The sequence below is a fragment of the Protomyctophum parallelum genome, assembly GCF_964188405.1.
Source record: "Protomyctophum parallelum genome assembly, chromosome: 19".
NCBI classification, from domain to species: domain Eukaryota; kingdom Metazoa; phylum Chordata; class Actinopteri; order Myctophiformes; family Myctophidae; genus Protomyctophum; species Protomyctophum parallelum.
Window position 1 is genome coordinate 35,734,471 of NC_139717.1, and position 25,986 is coordinate 35,760,456.

The window sequence follows — 25,986 nt, forward strand, 5'->3', positions numbered from 1 at the left end:
GGTGAGAGTAGGAAAGATTCACTTTTAAAATAAACCAATCAAGACGTTGCTGCAGCTGTTTTGTGGTTCATCATTTAGGCTGTTAAAACTATATTTTAATACAAATCTATATCCAATGATTATGTGACAGATTGAGAAAATAGGTAATATTCTACCTTGTCTGTCATGTCACAATTTGGTGAAGCAATTTCTTTGTAGGTTTTGCTTACACTGCTTAACAGGTAAGTTTTTTCCCCACATCATAAATATTTAATTACACTATACCAAAGTTCCGAACCCTCAAATGTTGGGCAATACAGGGGATCACTAGCACACTCACTAACTATAGTGTGTAAGGAGCACTACAGACTTCAAGGGTCTACCAAATAGTTTGTCACAGCCTTCCTATACATTATTCTTACTGTATGAGCAGCTGCTCATTTGGTGCATACTGCCCTCTTATGGAAGGCAGGAGAACTAAAGTGCTACAGTACACTAGGCTTTAAAAGGTAGCTGCCATAATGACATCTGTTATTAAATATAAAGTAATAATCACAGAAATGCTTTTTACTTTTTATTAGCCATAAAAATGTACATTATTGCAACATAAGATTTTAAAACTTGTTCCTTAAATACAAGACGTTAGTGTCCTTTGGTCCTCATATACAGTATGTTCAACAGCACCATCCACCAGTACCAGCTACCATGACCAAGAAGCAGAAATACAAGCAAGCTCACTGTTTCTCCTCGTTTCTGATAATACCATGACCTCATATCCGTTACAGTAACATGAGCAAGGGGATATCCAATTCAGTATTGGAAGAAAGCAAAGGACAGCCCAGAGCACACAAAGCATGGCTGCATAATAAAATGTGCAAGTCTGCCTCTGTCTGATCCATGAAGTCCTTGACTTGCCTACTGCATACTGGCATCCCTAGATGAGGGACTTTCTAGATTCTTAATAGCTTCCAAAGGATCCAGTATAAAGCAGGAGGCGACTCGGGATCAGTCGGCCTTGTTTTTGGTGTCTCTGCGGGCCCTTCTCTTCAGCTGAAGGGTCTTCAGCTCAGTCATGGTGTAAAAGGTCCTGTACACCCACACTGCCTGTGAAAGCACACATACAACATGCATGAACACACAAGCACAGAAGAACAACATTTATGATTCAGACTTTGCATGAGGATGAAGCCAGTACTTGGAACAGTAACACTTACCACGATGATAATTGTGTTGAAAAGAAGGGGGATGGAAAAGACCAAGGATATGAACATGCCCTTGGAGTCAAAGTACTGGAACTTAGAAAACAACCTGTAAAATATCATGTTACTTTAATCATGGCTCAGAATTGTAAACAGAGGTTTTATGAAAAATGATATATTATTATCCATTAGCCCAACCACCTGTCCACACACACACACACACACACACACACACACACACACACACACACACACACACACACACACACACACACACACACTAAAGAAATTGTCCATGTAACAAGTATTTAAATGTTGAAGGATAGACTTACCTCCAGTTACTTGCAGCTAGCTCGTTTAGATATTCAGCACTATACACCATGCCAACTGAAGAATAGAGAACAAATTCACCACTATTTTTTCAATTATTGCATTTTGTGGACAAGAACTGAGCACCTTGGGCAAGAGTGGGCACTATGGAAATCTGGGCACCAAAACAGAGTGGGAACAGCAGGAGCTCGGAAGAGTGGGCGTATTACTGGAATGCACTTTTTCCACATCCAATTTTTTTTCAGACAAGTGTATTTGTTTGAGGTTAAGGTTTAGGTATAGTTCTGTGAGTTTAAAGTTAGGTTTAGTTAAGGCATAGTTTTACTGAGGTTTGGGTTAGACATAGCAACTTAGATGCTATTCTGGTTGCAATAGCAACTCTTAACAAAAAATCCTATCTGATTGTATTAAACAATGTTAAACTCACCAACATTGCAGCTGTACGGTAAGCTTGGGTTATACTCTTTGCATCCGTTAAGTTTATGTTTCATAAAAACCCACCAGAGACATGTTAACTTATGAGATTGGAAGCACTCATTTTCAATAACACACCGTCCTGCAGCCTCCAAATTAAGTAAATTTTGAAACAGGTGGTCCGCAGCTTTGTTGACTGATTTACAATGAGCGCTTCCAAACTCGAACACTTATAAAATAATCACCAACTCAGAAGAATTTGACAGTTAATTCATAACAGTGTTTTTTTTTTTGTGAAACAGAAACTTGGCAGATACAAAGAGCATAACCCAAGCTTAACATTGTTAAATACAATCAGATAGGATAAGACTTTTCAGTTTCATTGAATGGGCTGTCAATGGTTTGTATTGCAACTCTAGATGCCAGATAGCATTGGTAACAGGACATCTGGGCACCTCAAATTGCTACAAAACCTGTATATCCAATCGTTTTGGGGCATCAACAAGAAGTCATGTATACTTTATTACTTAAGACCATTTTTCAGCATGACATTGTCACAATTTTTCAGTAAAACATTTTCAATATAACATTGACTCTCTCTCTCTAACACACACACACACACACACACACACACACACACACACACACACACACACACACACACACACACACACACACACTTTCTCTACAAATTAATTTAAGGAAATACAATATTTGTGATTTACTCACCCATGAGCAGGAACTGACAGATCTGTACTCTGTAGAACCTACACGTCAGAAGAGTTACGCAGAAACAAAGAGCATGAAACGCCAGAAGCCAAAGAAGCCACGTCTCCGACCACTGGATCTGAAGAAGACATGACAAAAAGAAAATTCAACAAAACATGAGGCTATTAATTTCTCTGAATAGAATCTGAATATGCTTTTAGATGAGGTTGTCGTCATCAAAGTTCGAGCCCTGGAAGGCTACGTTAGCTATGAGCTAAGATTCTTTCAAGACAAGGATAAAAGGCAAACTTACAGACGTGAGGAATGTCCATACTGACGTGATTCTTACATTACTGAACCCATCGATGGGAATGGAAGTAATGTTTTGCGCCTTTTGTTCCGTCATCTTCAGAGCAAACCTACATTTACTGTGATGGGGACGTTCTATGTCTGGTATGTACACTTTCTGTTTAAGTTCACCTCCTACATGTAAACAAAAACTAGGGAGGAAAGAGGAAGCGTCGCTTTCTGTCGCTGAGTGTCGCACAAGAATGACGGCAGCTTTATTATTATTATTTGCCAGGCAGTCACTGGCACTGCCTGGCTAATAATAATAATAATAATTGCCACTTTCTAAATTCAAATTGGAATCTAAAAAGGATATGTAACATAGCGCAACTGTTTCAGTTGCCCGATGTAAATACATAATGTAATGTGCTAAATCATAACAAACTAGGCATCTTCCGTGTGAATCTCTGACGTCACGTCATTCTAGCTAGCCCATTGGTACACGTCTGTCCCATCTGACTTTTGTCTTTAAACCTGCTGTTTGGCTTCAGTAATAAATAGCAATACTAGTAATAATAAGAAAAAATAGGTAATTAGGTATAGGCTACATATATTATTCTAACTAAATGTAATATACATAAATCCAAATCTAATCATTTCAAACCTTTTTTTGTCTCATTTTTTAGATTGAGGCCGAGGCCAAAGTAGTACATTTAAACAATTTAACTCAAAAAGTAATTAAGCAATAATTAATAATTTAACAATTAAAGAACCAATTTTCACTGCCTCACACGACACCCCAGCCCAGACGGGGGCAGTAATGCACGACAGTGCTATTTACCAATGGAAAAAAAGGAACGAAAATGGTGGTAGAACAAGTGTTGTGTTGACAAGAAGAGGAAGGCAGGAAGCACAACATTGCTTGTGTCCGCATCGCGCGCGAACTGGACGCACGGTGGATGTTGTACTCTCGTCTGTGAATTTCACTTTTAGACAGCTGCTGGCAGGTACATTCATTAACTCATGAACTGTTCTCACACAAACTTGAGGCAGCTTTCGTTCTGTTGCCTGCAACGTGTTTATATATTGACGTCCGTTTTGTTTATCACGAGACAGCTTCCTGGGCGCCGTTCCAACTCACTAGTTTTGTTTTGTTTTGAAACTATATAGTAGCTAAATTAATACAACACTTTACATTATGTGTAGAAGGAAAAACCTTTTATCCCGTGTCCTTTTACGTGTGTGTATCATTGTGTGTGTGTGTGTGTGTGTGTGTGTGTGGGGGGGGGTGTGTGTGTGTGTGTGTGTGTGTGTGTTCTTTTTTGGTTGGCGACGCCATTTATGTGCTAAACACTTGACGGACGATGGTGTCGCTTGGAGGAAAAAAAAAGCAGATTTACAACCTCACAACGCGCAGCATCCGCGACTCCTTGGCAGCTTGTAGGTCTGCTATTTCCGGCGCACGACACCGTCGTACGATTAACCAAGCGCTATTTCACTTTAAAACACGCCTGGCGTCAATTTTACGTCTACATTTGAGCCTTTTTATTTATTGTGTACACCTCAGATAATAACTTGTAATTTGCTTGATTCAATATTTAGAGATGCGTATTTATTTGTGGGATGGGGAATGACCTCCCAAACAAACACCTGACTCAGTTTGGGGTGAAATTTGCATCGAGGTAATGGATGCACACAGGATAAATCAAGTCATCCCCACAAACCGTCAGGGAGCCAAATCAAATCAACCTTTTATAGCACATTTTAACACAAGCAGAGTTGACCAAAGTGCTTCACAACAAAAGATGCAAAATTAACACAGAATACATCAAGCAGAAAAACATAGCATATAAAAACCTGCGTGAGACAAGGATAGTACTGTACAGGATTGCCTAAATAGGTTAAAATCAGTTCACATTGAAATCCAGGGAAAAAAGGTGTGTTTTATGAAGGGATTTAAAGATGTCAATGGTTTGAGCAGCTCTAAGGGGCTGCCACCGCAAAAGCACGGTCACCTCTTGTTCTGAGGGTTCGGGTTGGGGAGCCACTGTCTGCTCTCCCCTGTAATAGTTGTTTTGTTGTGCCAAAAGGCATGGCGAGCAGTATGTAGGTGCGTGCAAATGTAGATCTTTTAAAATATTCATCTGATGAAGTGCCCATCCCATTCATTCAAGCCTTTGACTCCTCTAAAAACATGTCCATCCGTGCATCTCTTTGCAAGCAAACGCAAGTCAGATGAGATGCTGCTGATCTGGGTAAATAAGTCTAAAAGTGAAGAAAATGCTGCACACATGCCACAACTTATGCAGGATAATTTATTAAATTAATACTGGAATCGCAAAAATGTAAACATTTAATTATGCTGGGGCGCCCGGTGGCGTAGTAGTGGTCCAGGCAGATGTCACATAGGCTCTGGCCTGACAGCATGTCGCGTGTTCGAGTCCCGTTCATGATGAACTTTGCTGCATGTCTCTCCCCTTCTATCTCCCTCTTTCCTGTCAATCTTCACTTGAAACTATCAATAAAAGCAGAAAAGCCAAAAACAAATCTTTAAAAAAGAAAATTTAATTATGGCATGTGATGGGTCAAACTAGTGCCCTCATCACATTTGTGATGACGGCTATGCCCGTTTACCCCAAGGAGTGTTTTTCATGCAAAACTAATGCTTGCAATGGATTCAGAATCATGAAACCCCCCTAGTTTGACCCACCACATGCTACTTAAAGCATAATGAAACTTTGTTTATAAGGTTGTTAATGGTATGGTCACATATAACCCCCTATAATAATTGCTCAATCCGGACAGCCGGTCAGCAGGTGGATTCATGAATGTATGTGTATTTATATAGACAATATTTTAGGCCAATAAAAACATATATATATATATATATATATATATATATATACCAAATTGAACAAAAAAAGCCTGTTGGCTGCCGGGTAATTACATCAAGATATGGATTCTCAATGTACAGCATACTGTATATACACAAATATTACATGATGTGTAATATATATAAATAAAAAATATTTAAGGACAAATTAATCTCAATAGCCTGGAACAGCATAACAGCAAAAAGGTTATAAAGTTACTGTTATACCATATGAATTAACAAAAAAAGAGAATTGGAAAAACTACAACAGGAAGGTCAAACTCCTGAATGAGAGAAGTTTAGATTATTGTGGTTACCTGATTATTTTAATCCATTATATTGATAGTTGTCATTGTATTTGTGGTTAGAGTGATCAATATGTCGAAGAGGAGGAGCCGCTTTGTCCACAACTCGCCCAGAAAACAACTCCGTCCTGAGGACGAGTCGGGAGACCTCCCACCTGTTGAAGACGATGACGAGGAAGTGGAGGATGTTGTTGGTCCCAGTCAGAGACAGTCTAGCCTCGCCAGCCAGCCTCCGAGACAGGCTGGATCATCACTGGAGGTATTATCGTTATCGGTACTTCTGCTGCCAACTTACAGATATCGTAGGTAGCTAGGGTGGAAACCTTTTATATTATGTCCAAAACCGTTACTGTTAAAGGGACACTTCACCCCTTTTGCAACCAGATCTTATTTTAATTATGTTTGCGAGACAAACACTTTCTTGGGGGTTTTATGTGGGTATGTGTTTTTAAATGTTTTAGTATTTCCAAGTGTCCATGATGACATGGATACTGGGCTCACTTACTTCCTGTACTACATGTTGGGAATTGTAGTCCAGGAACGAAGTGAGCCCAGTGTCATGGACAATTTGAAATACTAAAATATCTAGAAAAAACACATTACCCACATAAAAACCCCAGGAAAGTGTTTATTTTCTCCCAAACATCATTAAAATAAGATATGGTTGCCAAAGGGGTGAAGTGTCCCTTTTAAGGAAAAATGTAGTTAATTTGTTCACAAAATCACAAACATAGCCTTTTATTACATAATTGGGTATACATTTATAAACCCCACAGACACTAACCACTTTCACTTTAAAAATCACACTGTGTGAAGTAAGTGGTGCAACTCCGTGTGGGGGTCCCCGGGGGGGGGTCCCAGGGTGCCGGCCCGATTACGATCTACTGTACCCTCTACTGTACTGTACTGGCACACCCAAAATCACCATATATACAGTTAATATGTGCGTGTGTTTGTGTGTGTGTTAGGTTTGTGCACACGTGGTGAAAAACAACCATGCTGTTTTCGTGCTCAGACGCACCCACCCACCCAGAGACACACACAGTCACTTAAGGAAGTGGTTGCCCCAGTTAAAAATCTTGTAAAGGGCCCATGCTGGCCTAGCGGACCGGGCACCAAGGCTGCTAATCCTGACAGCGTGTTGTGGGTTCGACTCCAGATCCCGGCGACCTTTGCTGTGTGTCACTCCCCATCTCTCTCCCCCCATTTCCTGTCAGCAAATATAGGCAGAAAAAGCCCCCCAAAATCGTATAAAGTAGCAAAAATAGCCAATCTTCTAGCTCACAATGTGTCGCATCACACACTTATATGTGACATAATTGCGGTTTGTTTATTGGCGGAGTTCAACCTAGCAGTATTTAGGCCACATATTTAACCCATTTTGGGCGGGAACCCCTTTTGGTGTTTTAAACATGTTATAATTTAGCTATTGAAAAATAGCAGATCTACAAGCTGCTATTTTTGAAAAATCGTGAACATATTTATTTTATTTTAATTTTGAGGTCAGGCCTAAATGGGACCACGTCCACAAGATGGTCACATATTTCAGCAGGTCACCAATTTCACCGTAAGAATTGTGATTAATAACATACTTAACTAACATATGTTCAATCATCTGCAGGCTCTTCAAGTGGGCATCGTGGAAAGCATTACCTTGAAGAATTTCATGTGTCACTCACTGTTGGGACCTTTCACTTTTGGTTCCAATGTCAACTTTGTTGTTGGCAACAATGGAAGTGAGTGAGTTTAATGTTGCTTTGTTTTATCCCTTTAATCTGTTTTTGTTTACCTCAGTATGTACACTGTCGCTTACATATCTGTGTTTTGTTTCTGTGCTCCGTGTCATAATGTTAACAGGTGGAAAGAGTGCTGTTCTGACAGCTCTCATAGTGGCCCTGGGGGGGAATGCACAGGCCACAAACAGAGGGTCCTCCCTTAAGGGTTTTGTGAAAGAAGGAGAAAGGTAAAGATTTTGTATATTTACTGACTTTCTGTCCATATTGTTTATTTAATCATCAAAAAAAGAGGACAGTTAAGAGTGACACTTTGAGGCTTTTCAGCTTGTTTTGTTTATTCTTTGTTCATTAGCTTTGTAGTAAATTTATGAACTAAACCTGGATAATGTCTCTGTGTGTGTGAGCAAATCTTTGTCTTATTTATGTACATGCATATACAAAAGATACCTTGTGGTAACTAGTCTTATTAGCCTTCTGACTTTGTTTTATTACTACTACCTATGGTAGTACAATGTCTGAAGAAGATGTACATAAAATGCACAAACACTCATTTTACTGTTATGTACATGTACACAAGACGCAACAGTAAAGAACAACCTCAAACCTTTTTAGTTTGATCTCCCATTTCGGCCAATAAGAAATGCGTGAAGTTGCACTGCAACTCCCAGTAACTGTTTCCTTTCTGGTCTCATCTCAACAAGTCATGATGATGCGATGCTGTTAATCTGCCACCCGTGCCACCATATTGATCTATTCTGTGTTTCTCTTTTTCAGTTCAGCTGATGTTTCAGTCACATTGCGCAATAAAGGGAGGGATGCTTACAGGCCAGAGGTCTATGGTTCGTCCATCACGGTAGATCTGAAGATCACGCGTGAGGGGGCAAGAATCTACAAAGTGAAAAGCCAATCTGGTGAAGCCCATAAAGAGTTATAGATTAAATACCGGTTCATTAGGTGGATTCTAGCATGGATTCCACGCTTTATTCACAGAGTTCTGTTTGTGTCTATTTTTCTTTTTCTCTTAACAAGTTATCTCCTGTCTCATAGGTCACACTATATCATCCAAAAAAGAAGAGCTCCTGGCAGTTCTGGACAATTTCAATATTCAGGTGAAAACTTATGCCTACACACTTCTTCAGACACAGCCCATATTGATATGCTTAATAGCAATATCTTGTTTAAGGTAACGTGACTTTGTAATGGTTTTCATTTGACACTCTGTTTTGTTTTGATGGCCACTGCTGCTTTGAATGTTCAAGAGATTTAATCTTCATATACAAAATATTTCACTATCTTGATGCTTCTGACTTTCTGAAAGTTTAGTGTAATCTGGGATTGCTTGGAAGTAAGAAAAGAAACAACGGTGAAGAAACTAAATTCATGCCATGTCTGCATTGCAGACAAGCCTTTTGAGAGTAGAACAATGTCAGTGACTTAAAGTTTGTGTTCAAACTGGTATCAAACACTAGCAGCTGATACAACATATGATGTAAAATTGCCACTGGCATCTTGTGTTGCCTGCACACAGTGACGTTTTGAGGAAATGCATGTTTTCAACTGTATCTTTATCATAGAAATGTAAGGCAGAAAAGCACTGGCAGCTTCACAAATAATTGCTTTCTAATCAACACAGCCCCTAAACCAGCAGTTTTATGTTAAAAAAACGGGCTTCCTTCTCAATCAGATTCACATAAATGGGTGCACATAGCATTTTTGGCCTAGTGCTTGGTGCGCATTGCGGGCGGACAGCTCTACCCTACCACCACAATGTTACTTTAGCCAGCATGAGACGGATAAAATGAACTACTCACCTAATGCCGCGGAGATTTCATTTTTAACGAACTTTTAAAGTGAGCACATTGTTTATGTCACAGATGCATGATTGAATATTGATTGAATACTTCATTGACACTTGACAGTTTGCAAGGACGGGCACAGGGGAGTACAGTACAAGGAAAAGGATGAAACCAGAAAAGCTTCGGCTTGTTTCCATTGGTGTCATATACTCAATTAATGGAAAACATTAATCATAATACTATGCAAAAACATCATATAAACGAGTGATGAACAAAAAGGTGGTTTTAATATCGTAAATGTATTAACTTTGGCTAAAAGCTTGTGTTTAATCCACCTGAGTTCTTGTTTAATGCTTGGTTAGACTTGCGCTTGGAACGGAATCATAACAACTAACAATCATAACAATGAATCCTGCAGAGCGGATTTGTTTTTACGTCTGGATACGCGCCACCTCAGGAGACTTGGCTCAGATCTAGGCGATATTTGAGTTCCTAGGATGAGCAAGTGCTCCCTCGCCCCGCTCATCCTAGTAATACAAATTTAGTGAGTTGCTGCATTGGTGAATGTAAACAAACAGCCAGGGGCCTGTTTCACGAAACTTGGATTAACTAATCCAGGATTTAGGCCAAAGCCAGGCTTTTTAAATCCTGATCTTTACAGCCTGGTTTATTCCGTTCCACTAAAGCCAAGCGAGGCTCAGAATTGGCGGATTTGGCGAGCCGGGATCAGCAAGCCTGGCTTAATAGACAGTCTGGCTTTTTGTCTCGAGACCCATTATGTGGATCACAGATTTACTGATCCTTCTTCTTCATGGGGTATTAAGGCACTTTGCATCCTTAATAGTTGCATTACAGCCCCTTCTGTATATCTCATTATCTTTACTAATCTATTCAAGACTTACTGATACAAGGACTTAAGCTTCTAAAATAAATACTACTACTGTAATTAAAGAGAGAACATACTCTCAATAGTGGATAGACTGAATGATTAACTACCCCAAAAATATAGTTTACATTTTACCACTACTATTAACTTAAAACAGAATTCTTAATAATGTAAGCATAATGATATTGTCGCATTGTGATATTTGGCCATAACTCCCTCCTCTGAGGGAGCTACCTTTGGGGAAGGGGGTTGTTGTCCAGACAGGGGCCAGACTGGTGAGGGTCATGGGTTCATGTAGCATGCCAAAGTTTGTGCTATTGCCATTGAGAATGCATTGGGCGTTTAAGTTAAATAACTCAGAAACTACAAAACATTTCAAAGTAAAAAGTTCCAGCATGTGTCTCCACAGTAAGCTGAATTTTACAAAGTGTGAATGGAGTTTCTAGGTGAAAGTGATTTTTTGAAGTGCCACTATCTGCCTATAAATGTCTCAAATTTGAAAGCACTATATTTCTAAAACTATGAAACATTTCAAAGATTCCTTTTCAGGCACACATGTCCACCGTAGGATGAACCTAAATAGGTTTGAATGGGGTTTCTAGGTGCAAGTATGTAGGACTAGTAGTGGGTGAAACGTTACAATGGTAATATGTTGTAAAACAATGGTAATATTTAGTGGTTTTCACTTTTACAAAAAAAAATAATAATATAATATAATATAATAATTCTTCTTAACTGTGCACTTGCACGACAGCAAACCTATTCATGGGGAACATTCACCAAAAGCAGCTGATCTACAAGCTCACAAGCTGTCATGATGTTGTGCAGCCTATATATTTTGGTTATTTGTGCTTAAATTAGTCCTTTAATGCAGACCGATACAAATAAGGCAACATAAACCCATAATAATTGAATAAATCTGGAAAACATCATTGGTTTGTGATCAGTTTGACTGCTTAATGAACAGTAAAGACATCAGGATTAGGTTAAACCTGGCTGTTAGCCTGGTCCGGAGCAGGCTAAGTCCAAAGCATTAGTTTCCATGGTAACTAATGTAGCATCACTTTCATGAAACCAAATCAAGCCTCAACATATCCAGGTTAACTGGTTAAGTTAATCTGGCAAGATCAACCAGCTTTCATGAAACCGGTTAATCACTGATCCAGGATATATTATTATTAATAATAATAATAATAATAATAAACTTTATTTATATAGCACCTTTCATACATAAATGTAGCTCAAAGTGCTTTACAGAGCAAAAAAGATAATAAAAGCAAAACAAAACAGCATTAAAACAGGCATGCAGTTAAAACAATAGGACAATAACGCAGTGTCAAATCAGGAGAAGGCAGTGGTACAAAGATAAGAACAGAAACTAAGGCAACGACATTAAAAAAAACAAGCAGTAATACAATACAGTGAGGACGTGAATAACAAAAAAAAAGAAATCATTTAAAAGCAATGTTGTTGTGGGTCTTGAGCTGAGCTTTAAAAATGTCTACAGAGGCTGCCTGACGAAGGCACAGTGGGAGCTTGTTCCATGCCGACGGCCCGTAGAAGCAAAAAGCTGCTTCCCCGTATTTTTTAGTTGCCATTTTGTTAGGCAAAGCGAGCAGGCCAGCAGTGGAAGACCTTAGGGGCCGGTTTGGGACATATTTAGGGAGGCAGTCATGTAGGTAGGAAGGTGCGAGACCATTTAGAGCTTTATAGACAAGTAAAATAATTTTAAAATCAATCCTAAAAACAACAGGAAGCCAGTGCAGTGATGCCAAAACTGGAGTAATATGTTCTCTCATATTAGTTCTAGTTAAAACTCTAGCTGCTGCATTTTGGACAAGTTGTAGTCTGTCAGTTGTTTTCTTAGGCAGTCCTGAAAAGAGCGCATTGCAGTAGTCAAGCCGAGAAAAAACAAAGGCGTGGATTAGCGTTTTTGCATCGTCCAAGGACAAATAGGCTCTGATTTGTGCAATATTTCTAAGGTGAAAAAAGGCAATCTTGGTAACATGATTAATGTGTGAATTAAAATTCAATTCAGAATCAATAATAACCCCCAGGTTCTTTACTGTACTGTTACTTTCTACAGTCACTTTCTATTAAGCCAGGATATGTGTTAAAGCCCGGCTTAATCTCTAATCCAAGTTTCGTGGAACGGGCCCCAGGAAGTAGAACGGAAGTGGTTCACCGCCAGCTAAACATAAACAACTCTAGCATACAATATTATTTTCTGTGAATATGATTAGAGTCCTCTACTTAATTCTATTAATTCTGTATTTTCTTGACTAGCATTTGCAGTGCACGTCACAGTGGTTCAGCGATATGTCTTCTGTGTTCAACTATCTTTCTTTTTTAGGTGAACAACCCAGTTTCTATTCTCACGCAAGAGATGAGCAAGCACTTCTTGCATTCCAAAGGAGAGGGTGATAAATATAGGGTGAGTTTAATTTAATCTTGGAGCAATAAATTCACCTTATTACTTTTTATCAGATGTGATCTATATTGCCTGAATACTTAATTTGCGATCTTTCTTGCGGTCAAACTGTACAGTTATATTGCTTATTTCTATTTCCCCCATGCAGTTTTTTATGAAGGCCACCCAACTGGAACAGATGAAATCGGACTTCGTTTACATCAAACAAACCAAGCAAATCACAGAGTCTAAAATAGAACAACATGGGGAAGTAAGACCTCATCTGCTCACTCAATTCAAATGCATCTTTATAGCCCATAACCATTTCATGTCTGTATTCTGGGGAAACATTCAGTGAATATGGCAGAGCTAAAAGCTCAATGCGTCACTTTGTGAGCTTGTAGATCAGCTATTTTCGGCAAAGATACCGGTATTTTAATATTCCTTAGGAACAAAGGAATAAATACTCTGTTGGATAACTATCACTATTCTATGTGACTTTGATGCAGTGCTTGGCCGACCTGAAGCGCAATTATCAAGAAAAAGAAGAGCAATATAAGAGTTTGGCATCAATGGATGAGATGAACAATAAGCTGAATGAGCTGGCAAAGAAGATGGCATGGGCTATGGTGAGATCAGCATATCTGTGTAATTTGAATGGCATGCAGGATTGTCAAGATGTGCACTGACCGTTGGTTAAACATGGCAGGTTAACGAATTGGAGCAGCAGCTGCAGCCGGTGCAAGATAAGCTACAGCTCGATCAAAGTTCTACCGCAAAATATGATGAAAAGGTTCAAGAATGGAAGGTGAGGTCTTATGTTAACTTGGGTTAAAATGACGATTGGCCAGTCATGTATACCTAAAGCTATAAATGAGCATGTACCTCATGTCAACAGTTATTATTATTTTAAGTGCTGTTTTTGTCATTGGGGACTTTACACACCGGGGGTGTAATGAATAAATTAATATTCTTTCAGGAAGATGTGAGAGAGAAAACTATTCATATAGTTTCACATCAAAACTCTTCATATAGTGAGTCTCTCATTCATGCAGGTCCAGTCATTTATTTTATTGTACTCTGCTCCGTTCGGACTGGTGCAATTATTCAACGTTACGTTTCGGACCGAGTCCAGTTTCTTTAGACCTGTGCTACTCTAGCAGACATCTGCTGGCAAATTAATTACATGAATCACTTTGTGTTTAAAGATGGAGTGCCGTGATTTCTTTCCACCCTAAAACATGATCATCAGGTGTTATTGTTTTTTCAAAAAAGTGTACAGTATTTGTTAAAATGTTGTTTTTATTTGGGCACACCCACCAGTTAATTAAGTATGCCTGGTTTGCCTGGTGGGTGGGTGGTGATGGGTGGTGAATTGGTGATCCACCTGAACTGAAGCCGCACCCACAGCCGTAGTTGTATGATAATGGGGGAGGGGTTAGGGGAGGGGCTGATAGTGTGAGGTTGGATATTACTGTTTATTTCATTGGCCCGTTTGACTGTCAAGGGTTCAGCCTCCAGGAAGAAACCCTAAATACAAAGTTAATACACCATTGCACATAAAACGTGTCTAAGTACTGTCACCTCATAGACACATGAAAAACCGGGAAAACATTTGTGGCACTCCATCTTTAAGTTTTAGGCATAGTGAGTCACAGTCAGTTTTGTTTTAAACTTACTATTTCCCCCTGGCTGTACAGAACAAGGTGGCAGAGTCTGAGCAAAAGTTCAACCAGATCCAGGAGCAGGTAGAGGGCATCACACAGCGGCACAAGGATCTCCAGCCACAATGTGCAGAGCACAAGACCAAAGCCCAGCAAAAGAATAACCTCCTCAAATCTGGCGAGGTCAGACTTCAACTACAATATCATAAACATAGTACAGAACAATTTTTTAAGCGTCTTCACTCCTGCAAAACCTATGCAGAACATTAAAAAAAAAAAAAAAAGCGGGTTCACTCCTGTATCACAAAGTCCACCCATAGTGGATTAGAGGCAGAAGAATCATTTTGACTCTATGAATAATGTCTTTCAGGTCAGTGTGCACAGAAACAAGACCAATCTGAAAGGTCTGGAGAAGGACAAGGCCCAGCTCTCTAAGAGGATAGAGGAGCTGAAGTTGAGGTACTAATAGCTCAGTGATCATCCATAATCTTCTACATGTCCCCTGTTTTGTTTTTAAACTGAAGATTTATACTGATCCACATTAGAGCAATAAAATGGATAAAGCCACATTTACAGAATCCACAGTAGATGCTACTTTTTCTACTGTCAGAATTCTGTTTAATTAAAAATGAGAATTCACCACTTAATTAATTTTTTTAATCTCAACAGTTAATTTCAAAAGAGAACGCAAAGATAGAGAAATCCTAAAACTTCCCCTTCTGACAAGACATTGACACTACAATGTGGAATGAGAATCCTTATCTCCTGTGTCTTCGTATTGGCTGCTAGTAGTCTAATCATTAGCTGGATAGAGGGCATATTATGTTTTGAACTCGCTAGAGAATATGAGTGTATAATGTGCGAAGAATTCTTAGTATGTATAAATAACATTTCTGTTTCTGGGTTATCTTTATTTGTGACCGACCCCACTGAGTGGAGCATGGCATAATCAAAAACAAGGCAGTTTGGTGCCATGGTGCAAGTGTACCATACCTATAGCTATAGGTTGGAATTTCTGTACTTCTACACCTGTACTGCACAAAAAAGAAGCTTGCCACTGCTGCACGTATTGATCATTTGTGTAGTGACTATTCAATCGATTACTTCAGCATAATTTTATACTTCCATAACGTTTTCGTGCAAAAAGTGAAAATGGCATCTCAACGCGTTTGCAAGGCGAAGAGTTGTGAGCTGTTGTAGAAGATATGCTTTTTTCACCATGTAGTCTGTAATAACTATTGATGATTTAGTCATTGATAATTTTAGTTTAACTGTTCACAGTCACACACGATATCGGAGTGGCTGAGAAGCGTTGTTAAAAAAAAATTTGTCCATTCTCCATCAATTACACACATTGATATCCGTGCCTGAATGTTTTATATATTTACCTCCATCTAGCATCAGTAAGAGCAATGAAGAGGAGAGTCAGGCGAGGGCATCGCTTATAGAGCAGCATGAGGCTACGCTGGAGAGTTTGAGACACCAGGACTCCACACTGGGCCAGCAGATGGACCAGTACCAACAGGCCATCACCCTCACTAAGGAAGAGCTCGGCAAGATGAGGTTGGTAGCAGTGTTCATTCTATTGACTAAAACTGTGCCGAAAAATGCTCATGGACTACCAAATAAAAACTAGACTAAAATGTTAAGGAGGGACTAGATGAGAAGAGATCCAGTATAACGAGGAAAAGTAATTTTATGTTTCGTTGGGCTTTGGTTTTATTGTAAATGCAATGTTGTAAGGACAATAATAAGATGCTAAGGTAAGAATATAATAAGCATTCAACAGTATCCATCCATCTATCCATAGCTCTAGCTGTAAAAATTACACGTATATTCTATAGCAGACAAAGACTTCTATACAATAGCAGCCATAGTAACAGTAATAGTATTCACATTAACTGTTTACTAAATGATCATCTCATTTTATTCTATGATCTCATCAGGGAATTAATGTTAATATCTTCATCAATACTGAGAGTAATCGATTTGTACTGATTACTAAGTGTAGTAGGTAGGCTATAACGTTGTAGTTACCGCTAGTGGCCACACGGTGGTAGCCAAAGTAGAGGATTGCACAGGACTGTGTGTGTTCAATGATTTAACTATTGCCGTATAACAATTATTGTGTGCCGCCTTGAGTTGTTGCAGAGGACAAATTCCACATGTGCAAATAATGCACATACCACAACATTTACCCATCCTAACTGCAATCAGTGTGGTGCCTAGGGAGCAGTTATTGGCTAAGTTTCGTATTCAGGTATACTTGGGCACAGACTCTGCAAGCTGAGGTTCAGACTGGCAACCTTCCAATTTCCAGACAGCCTTTCTACCCTATTGGCTACGGACATGCATTAGCAATTCTGCATTCTAGATGCTTGGTTCTAATATTGGACATACTGTACACATTTTTGTCTAGTGAGGGAATGTTGATGTTTACCAGTAGTGGGGGATCTGCGAGTCAATGGAGTCTGGACCAGGCTTTAGGTCTTTCCATGGGGGATGTTGTATTGAATCATCCTTCATGTTCTTTCAGAGCCACCATGTCTTTACAAATTAGGCTTTGCCTTCTTGTGTCGGTGTTTGACTCTTCTCCACCCTGTCATTAGGCGAGAGCAGGACACCCTCCAGAGGTCCATAGAAATGAACAGGAGGAATCTACAGACGATGGAGGGCAGCCGGTCCAACCGCCTGCGGCGCTTTGGAGAGCACATGCCAGCGTTCCTCAACACCATCCAGGAAGCCTACAACAAGCGCCAGTTCAAAGAGAAACCCCGTGGACCACTGGGTAAGACTGTCTCTATATTGGGTGGAAGGGGGCAATGACTATATATTGAGTGGAAGGGGTCAACAGCTATATATTGGTATTTAAGTACATAACTGCTTGTTGATAATATGTTATTAGCTAAAAACATAAATCTGTTACTGACTACAAACGACTCAAAAATACTGTTATTAAGAGTGCTATTTTTATGAAGGCAGCCAACACATAATGACTGGTCTGATTGCATCACTACTTGATTAAGCATAGCAATGCCAATGATGCTGTATACTGGCTCTGTATCAAACCAACTACGAATGCATACAGATGTCCTCTCACCTTCCATCATGATATGGTCCAATCATTATCTATATCATTTACTAAATCATCATTCTTCTTGGTTGTCTGTACCTCGACTGTTCAGGGTTTTGTTTTGGTTGTCACTTTGTATTTAACAATGGCGTATCGAATCATCAAGCTTGTGTAGTGTAAAATGTCATGTTGTTGACATTGCATCCTACACAAAAACAAAAAGGATGTTGATGACTACGTTTCAAAAGTGCATTGCCGTACAAAATCACAAAAAGTGTTAATAGCATAAACCTTTGTTTGCTACGGAGCTTATTTTCAGCAGCAAATCCCATTTCCATCCATCCATCTTTCTCTCTCTTGATTCCCCCCCCTTCCTTAGGTTACTGTATTGGCCTAAAGGACCCAGAGATGGCCCTGGCTGTGGAGATCTGTCTGAAAGGACAGCTACAAGCCTTTGCCTGTGACAACTATGAGGATGAGAAGGTGCTGAAAGGTCTCATGGTAAAGACATTCCCTGGTGGCCGCAGGCCAAACATCATCACGAGCTCCTTCCTTACGAAAGTCCACAACACCAGCAGACGGTAAGAGCTGGTTTTTATAAAATAAATGTTGGATTAGTGGTCTTATCAAGTCCTCGTAAATTGTAAGTAACATTTGTATTGTTCAGAAACTTGCAAAAGTTAATTGTGATACTTTCTCTTACGTTTCATATAAAGTGCTTCCAATTACTACATATACGCCTGTTTTTTCTTTTGCCATTGTAAAAGTTGCAAATTTAAATGGTTGTCTGACTGTTTTGATCTTGCATGCATATATGTGTCAGGGCTGTCAACCATCGTGAATATCGCTCAGTGCTGCAATCTCTGGAAATTGAAGACCCTGTTGTAGCCAACTGCCTGATTGACCAGAGGGGAATAGAATGCGTTCTGCTCATCAAGGTGACGAGCAATAGGTCACTTTTTGTGGGAAAAGACCTCAGTTACTCTAACAAACGCTGCTGTAGATATATTCGTTACAGCAATTGACTTCATTTTGGGGCTCTGCTCATTTCTCTGAGGTAGGACAAAACGGAAGCTCGTCGCGTGGTGCAGGGCAGACAGCCGCCAGAGAATTGTTCCATGGCCATCACTAAGGAGGGAGACCAGATCTTCTCTAACCGTGCCTACACCGCTGAACAGAACAGAGCCGTTTACCTCAGTGGAGACGTGGAGGAGGAGATCAGGTCAGCATGGAAATTATGTCAAGAAAGCTGTCACTTGCCGGTTGATGTTGGTTTCCCTTTAACCATCCTTTAAAATTTCCATAACCGACCTGCCAATCTGTACGCATTGTTGCTCGCATAATCAAAGTGGATGTTTGTCGATTACATAGTTAAATCTTAATGTTAAATACTGTGACATCTCTTTCCTGTCTTCCCTTTTCACCTCCCGTTCTATCCCTTCCCAGTCACTTGAGGTCAGAGCTAGAGAACCAGAAGGCCCAGGCTGCTCGCTTCCAGAATCAGATGGCAAAGGTGGATGAAGACATTAAGCAGAACGAGGCTCTGCTGAGGCGAGCCCAAATAGAGCAGAGAAACTGCAAAGTATGTGTCTGCTTTTCACCTTGACACTCTTGCCTTTCTATCATGTTGCACGTTCATAGTTCATACAAAATATCATCCTATATTCCAGGAAAAAGCAAGGAGAAAGCAGGTAGAGGTGAATGAGCTGCAGAATGTAGAGGAGCCACAGTCAGAAGACCTCAAGCCCCTGGTGCGTATCCCAAAACTGCTCTTGGTTTCCAGAAATATAAACAACCTACATGGTTGTAGTTGTTTGTTTTTCTCTCCTATTCTAGCTGTGTATACTTGGTTCTTCAACACTACAGCACTTAAAGAGACATTTGGGTGAATTTCTGGTCTATAGAACGAGACCAAATGTTGCCCAGGTTCTATGTCCCCCGGGTTCTGTTCCCCACTTAACCCTGCAAAAAAGGTTCTATGTCCGCAGGGTTCTATGTTCCCCGCTCACCCAAAAATGCAGGAAATATTAATTTTGAATTTAAAATTATGAATAACCTCTCTAAAGGCACATAATGGGGAGAAATTACTATCAGAAACTTGCCCTTTGTGCGATCTAAGGGGCCCCCACCCCCTTACACCCGGTTAACGGGAGGACAATGCCTTCCATAAATAGAAATCCCTATCGATGATGTCACTGGTAGGTGGACTTCTGAACTGTCCACAGACCGCTCTTCCAGACACAAAAAAGTACAAAAATGGCACCAGTAATTAGTAAATAAAACATACTGATGCAAAAACTTGGACACATCAGTGTTGTAATCTGGAATCATTGGATGTTTCTGGATCTTACAACACCAATCCATGCATCATACACATGTCTTTATCTTGGTTTTATTTGGCATGCGACTTTCCAACTCCTCAAAACAGACACCAGGACACTGTTCATTACAGTAATACATGACAACCACATCAGAAATCAATAAAGGAACACATAATAAAGAACATGTACCGTGTGTGCCTCTTGAACCATATGCAGGTTAATTATCGTCTCTCTCCGACTTTCCCATAAAAGTGACTTCTCTCCAGCAACTCCGTTCACATCTGACTTTTTCTGACAATTGACACTCTGATCATGTGACACTCTGTGTAGTAGTTGGGAAAGGAGTCACATGAATGGGTACATTCTTACCGTGGCTTGTGATATAACCTTTTAACATATTTATTGTTTTTAATGCTAATTATTCATAATTAAATTAACCTTGATAACCCCCCAAAATATGCATGAATTTACATAAACTTATTTTTAAAACATTATCTCCTTCTCTGACAGTACAGTCGCCATTAATTACATCAGCCTAATTCTTAATTGCTGATGTCACAATCACTGTTTTAACATTTAGCAAAGCGAGCTAGAACAATGCCTTGCCCTCTGAAAGTGTAGTGGGTAGAAACCAAGAATGATTGTAGTTTTTGCCACTGGGTTACATTTTACATCATGACTTTGCAGCTTTTCATTGACTTCTGTTTAGTGGCTGGTAATCGATTTTTAGTCATTTTAACAAATATAATATATCATATACCGTAACATTGCAATACTGAGCAGCAAAATATTTTCCTATGTCTTTACAAAACTGCTTTTTATATTCAAAAACTGACTAGATTAATCCAGGTGAAAGGTATCATCACTTATATGACTAGTTAGTCCTGAAGGGGTGTTAAGGGGACTTTTAGTACCTGAGCCCTGCCACAGGTATAGGAGCTCAACATCAGATGCACATTCAGAGAATGCTGAACACATCATCTCATGACATCTTCGGCTCTTCCACAGGAGGAGGACCTGGAGGAGCTCATGGGTAAAATCTCCTCTACACGTGGCGAGTTGGCGACAACGCAGACTCAGATGGCCGAGCTCAAGACCTCGTACGAGGAGGCAGAGCAGGAGTACAATCAGCACAAGGAACAGATGAATGCCGTGTCGGAGGAAATCGATAACATCAAGGTACAAACTACACATAAGTGGATACTAGGGATGTCCTAAAATATCTATCAAATCTGTTTTCACATTATTATATTGAGACATGGACAAATTAGCACATTGACACCTGAGGCTGATTCTAAAAGCCTCCTTTTATGAAAAATGTATGTTGCTATACAGTATATGGCAACATCTAAAATCTGAATGCAAGTGCAGTGCCTCAAATAAATGGTAAATTTATATAGCGCCTTTATCCAAGGCGCTTTACATAGATTGTGCATTACATTCACCCATTCACACACACATTCATACACCGATGGCAGCTGAAACCATGTAAGGCACCAACCAGCACATCAGGAGCAATTAGGGGTTCAGGACACTCCGACACTAACTCTGGGGGAACCCGCGTTCGAGCTGGCAACCTTGTGTTTACCATCCAGCCACACTACCCCTGAGCCACCGCCGCCCCTAGGAACTCAACAGTGAACCAGCACAGCACATGCATAATTCACTCGGATGGCAGTTCGTGACAGTCAAGAGGACTGATGTCCTCTTGACTGAGGTCCTCTTGACTGCACAAATTATACATTGCCGTGTTTGTCCCCTTTTTCTCCTGTTTCCCACTGTAGGAGGAGCTAAGTGGGAGTGACCAGGAGGTGGGCAAGTGTAAGCACCACCTGAAGCATTACCAGGATAAACTCAAGGGCCACATCAAAAGCATCCAGGCCCTCAAAGACTCCCTGAATGTCAAGGAACAGGAACTCCAGGTACTCTTGATAGGGACAAGAGAAAGTATGGAGTTAGTACCAGAATGCATAGTGTAGAGGGGAATTGGTAGACCTTAAAAATTGGAGTGGTGTTGGGGCTGAAGAGCTCAGATATGTTGTGTTGCTTTAATGCAAGACTGAATGTTTTACTTTAATATATCCTTGTGATGTGACGCAGGAAGCTGTAGCCAAGGCCACAGAGATGTGTCCTGAGCGACAGGAGGTGAATCGCACTCTGAAGAGCCTGGACACAGAGATAAGCCGTCTCAGGCTTAAGATCACCTCTAAGCAGGACCAGCATGGCAACCGTGAAGAGATTGTTAGGTAGGTCACCATGCCACTTCTTCCCACATCATGTCCGCTGTCAAATGTTTGCTTAAAGAGAGACATTGCTTTGACTGGTGTCAAGCCTTTCTTATAGGGATGTAACGGCTTTCTGTTTAATATTGAACCATACAGTTTATCTCGTGCATCTTTACTTGCTTCCCATACTCTTCTCATTTCATCTGTGCATGTGTGATTCTTCAGGCAGTACCATGAGGCCTCTAAGAACTATAAGAATGTGAGCCAGCAAGTGAAGTCCCTCAACAAATTCATCCAAACCATGGATGGAATTGTCACACAGAGACTCAAGGCTTATGACGAGCTCAGGAGGTTAGTTGGAACTAATACCTGTCAGTATCTGTTCAAAGTTGTCAGCTTGATTAAGTGATGAACCCAGTTTTAATAATTCTATATAAAAACCTATATTTTATATTTGACCAACTAAAACCTTTTACATCTTACCTCTTTTCTTCTTACCTCTTCTATACCTACATTTGTCTCCTTGCACTCTCCTAGCTTGATGGCGCTTCGTTGTAAATACTATTTTGATAGTATGCTGGGCCAGAGAGGTTACACCGGAACTATGGCGTTTGATCACAAGAAGGAAACTCTCACAGTCTCAGTAAGAATACTTTATCTGTAATGCAGCTTCCCTGTCAGTATATTCTTTGTAAGAATAGTGTTAAAACAAAATGTGCAATATTTTAATTGTAATTTATGCCTGCTGCTTTACACACCACTTATTTTCATTGACACTGCATATATTGAATAAACATGCACCCTCTATCAACTGACAATTAACTAATTCATCTCTGTTCATTTCCCTATCTCTCTGTTATCTCAAACCTTGAGCCCTTACTATCTTCCCCATGTGTCCTCAACTTTTCTACTACATTCAATCTACCTATTGTCTGTTTTCCTTCTCTCTCTTTTTATCTTGCTGTCTCCAGGTACAGCCCGGTCAGGGTGGCAAGGCTAATCTGAGCGACATGCGTTCCTTGTCGGGTGGAGAGCGTTCCTTCTCCACTGTCTGCTTCGTGCTGTCTCTGTGGGCAATCACGGAGGCCCCATTCCGCTGCCTTGATGAGTTTGATGTCTACATGGTAATAAGTCTGTTTAGAGTAAATGGCAAGCCATTCTACAGTTAAAGGAGAATTACCAGTCTAGCCGTTTTCTTTCTGATGATTATGGCATACAGCGCACAGAAATAAAGAATCCATATATCAAAATATTAGAATGTTTCACAACCATTTAAAAAAACCTTTTATAATACAGAAATGTCAACCATCGGCCCAGGCCGTAGCGTAACGGTCTGGGCACCGGACTGGTAATCCAGTCGCAGTGTGCTGCGGGTTCGACTCCCGGACCCGACACGGCCTTTACTGCATGTCATCCCCCCATCTCTCTCCCGTTTCCTGTCAGTCTGTCCCTTCAAAAATCAATAAAAGGCGTAAGCCGCAAAAAAAAAAAAAGAAATGTCAACCATCTGAAAAGTATGTTACCGTAAATTATGCAGTCAATACTTTGTCTGGGCTTCTTTTGAACAAATTATTTCATAAATGGGTGTGGCATGGAGGTTATCATCTTGAGGTGTTATGGAAGCACAGGTTTACTAAGGCAGCATATTTGTGACCATACAGATAACATGGCCCCAAATCATCACAGTTTTTTCCAATTCCAGAGACAACACAACCATCTATTAGGATATTTTACAGCACTGTGCTTTTGTACATTGACTTTATGCTGTTTTCGTTTTTCAGCAGCACCTGGCACCTGCCCACAGAGCCAAAACTACTAGTAATAGGTGTACTGACCATGGTATTACTGTGCTTAACTGACCAGCCAACTGGTCTGACCTGAACCCCACAGAGAATCTATGTTGTGTCAAAAGGAACACACACACACACACACCCCTCAAAGCCATATTGCGCCTTAGTAGGTGGGGTTAAACGCCCTCCTGCTCTCAAGGTGGAAGCCAGAGTGACAACATTCTGTGGATGTATTTTCAACTACAGATGTACTACAGATGTAAACAAAACATAAATGTCGAGTCATCTAAATAAGCATTCAGCGATTTACCTGCTGAGGAGCACTCAGCATGGAGTTTATTTCTTTTCATTATTTTAACTTCTTCAAATGACTGTAAGAAAACTGCTAGTCTTGTATTCTCCTTTAATATAATTGTATTATTTCTTGTATGATACTAGACTGGCTTTAGAAATGGGTAGATACTGTATATTTGTTGCTCTCAATCGGTTATTTGTTGCTCTCAATTGGTTATTTATTGCTCTCAATTGGTTGGTTAATTTCTCAGACAATAATTCAGCCTGTGTGTCTTGTCTTTCAGGACATGGTGAACAGGAGGATTTCCATGGACATGATGCTAAAGGTTGCCTCAAACCAGTGGAACAGGCAGTTCATATTCCTCACTCCACAGAGCATGAGGTTAGCCACCATGTATCATAGACATCCCTGTATGAGCTTAATATGATTATTTTGTCAATTTAATTACATGCTCAACCTAAGGTTTCATAACCTGACTGCCAGATTGCGGCAGTATTGAGTTCACAAGTTCCCTCCTCCGGCCTGCATCTGGGCTCTCAAGCAGAAACGATGAACCCGGAAGCAGCGGGACAAAAATCTGATGTCTCCATAATAATTTCGAGTTGTAGTCCTGTTAGGTTGAGTTTACATTTGCGCTGTGGCACAGCTTCAATATGTCATAAGTCTCGCGTTGATCCCGCCTCTAGCGACCCCATACAGGCGCATATCGCTCCGGACATAATTGTTCCGGAGTACATTGTCTCCCGAGAGATACCAGACTATTACTACTACTCACCCTTCTTGCAGAATGCAAATGTTGTCCAGCAGGGGGAGTGGTTTCACCAGGCTAAAGGTTTCAACCTTATCTGTTGAAACCTAAACTACCGTAAACTCAATTTTAATGTTTCCCGGTTAAGTAATGCATGTTCAGTGATGGGTGGTCTTTCAGATGGGCCCCAGGGAAATTTTATGAGTCCTACTTCAACAACGGTACAGTACAGTACAGTACAGTACAGTACAGTACAGTACAGTATTGCATCCCAGGACACCCTTTCTCAATTTAGTGAGTCTTAAGGATGCAGGATGCAGGCTATATGCATCACTGCATGTTATACCAGAGCGTCCCAGTGACTCCAGTCCAGTCCACCATGTAATTGCTGTTACTATTGGTCTTTTTGTTTTCTCAGCTCTATCCCCTCTAACAAACTGATCCGTATACTCCGGCTCAATGACCCTGACCGTGGGACGCCGTCTCGTGGACAGAGAGACGAAGAGGAAGAAATGGATTAAGACTGTCCCACCTGTTGTGTATATAGTTATTTTTAATTCTCTTGATTCACATTAGTTTATTTAAAGAAAATGTAAAGCCTCCTACCTTTTTTCCCCCCTGGATGTTTTTCTTCCAGTTAAGCTTTTAAGACACATTCATACACATTCAGTTTAGTTTATTTAAAGGTTTTTTAATTTAAAAGAAAATTGTCTATGATGCTTTCTTGTTTTTGTACTGTATTCATTTTGTTCATTTGTTTTTTCAATAAAGGATTGATGAAATGTGAAATATCTTTACTGTTGTCCTGTGGTGATGTTTTTTTATGGCTTAACATGTGAAAAAGTAAAAGGTTAAACTACATGAATTAAAACAAAATATCATGGTATAAGAATAGCACTGCAAACAAGCTGCCTGCTCGGCAGAAATGATCCAAAACCGTGAACTAT

The 25,986-nt window shown here is 40.1% G+C and overlaps 2 protein-coding genes across 2 annotated transcripts; one reads left to right on the forward strand and one right to left on the reverse strand.

The window, feature by feature from the left end:
- Positions 1-543: 543 nt before the first annotated feature.
- Positions 544-3,124, reverse strand: tmem18 (transmembrane protein 18). Its single transcript, XM_083789777.1, has 5 exons — positions 2,944-3,124; positions 2,652-2,769; positions 1,511-1,565; positions 1,194-1,287; positions 544-1,083 (listed from the first exon to the last, which is right to left on the reverse strand). Exons 1-5 carry the CDS (start codon positions 3,034-3,036, stop codon positions 985-987), a joined length of 459 nt encoding a protein of 152 aa, XP_083645903.1. The 5' UTR covers positions 3,037-3,124; the 3' UTR covers positions 544-984.
- A 690-nt stretch (positions 3,125-3,814) lies between these two features.
- On the forward strand, positions 3,815-25,821 carry LOC310876303 (structural maintenance of chromosomes protein 6-like). The gene is made up of 27 exons (XM_083789816.1): positions 3,815-3,925; positions 6,159-6,354; positions 7,717-7,831; positions 7,953-8,058; positions 8,606-8,742; positions 8,879-8,940; positions 12,867-12,947; positions 13,093-13,194; positions 13,433-13,552; positions 13,633-13,731; positions 14,624-14,770; positions 14,958-15,046; positions 15,986-16,150; positions 17,197-17,375; positions 18,040-18,241; positions 18,484-18,598; positions 18,722-18,882; positions 19,107-19,242; positions 19,331-19,411; positions 20,990-21,160; positions 21,766-21,903; positions 22,082-22,227; positions 22,432-22,557; positions 22,744-22,849; positions 23,178-23,330; positions 24,575-24,672; positions 25,458-25,821. The coding sequence occupies exons 2-27, from the start codon at positions 6,169-6,171 to the stop codon at positions 25,558-25,560; spliced, it is 3,324 nt and encodes a 1,107-aa protein (XP_083645942.1). The 5' UTR covers positions 3,815-3,925; positions 6,159-6,168; the 3' UTR covers positions 25,561-25,821.
- Positions 25,822-25,986: the final 165 nt, after the last annotated feature.

Excerpts from the sequence above, each read along its gene's own strand:
- tmem18 (XM_083789777.1), bottom strand. The coding sequence starts at position 3,036 with ATGACGGAACAAAAGGCGCAAAACATTACTTCCATTCCCATCGATGGG. Across the intron at positions 2,770-2,943 it reads TATGGACATTCCTCACGTCT|ATCCAGTGGTCGGAGACGTG; the intron begins GTAAGTTTGCCT and ends TGTCTTCTTCAG. Across the intron at positions 1,288-1,510 it reads CTAGCTGCAAGTAACTGGAG|GTTGTTTTCTAAGTTCCAGT; the intron begins GTAAGTCTATCC and ends GATATTTTACAG.
- LOC310876303 (XM_083789816.1), top strand. The coding sequence starts at position 6,169 with ATGTCGAAGAGGAGGAGCCGCTTTGTCCACAACTCGCCCAGAAAACAA. Across the intron at positions 7,832-7,952 it reads TGTTGTTGGCAACAATGGAA|GTGGAAAGAGTGCTGTTCTG; the intron begins GTGAGTGAGTTT and ends TAATGTTAACAG. Across the intron at positions 15,047-15,985 it reads ATAGAGGAGCTGAAGTTGAG|CATCAGTAAGAGCAATGAAG; the intron begins GTACTAATAGCT and ends ACCTCCATCTAG.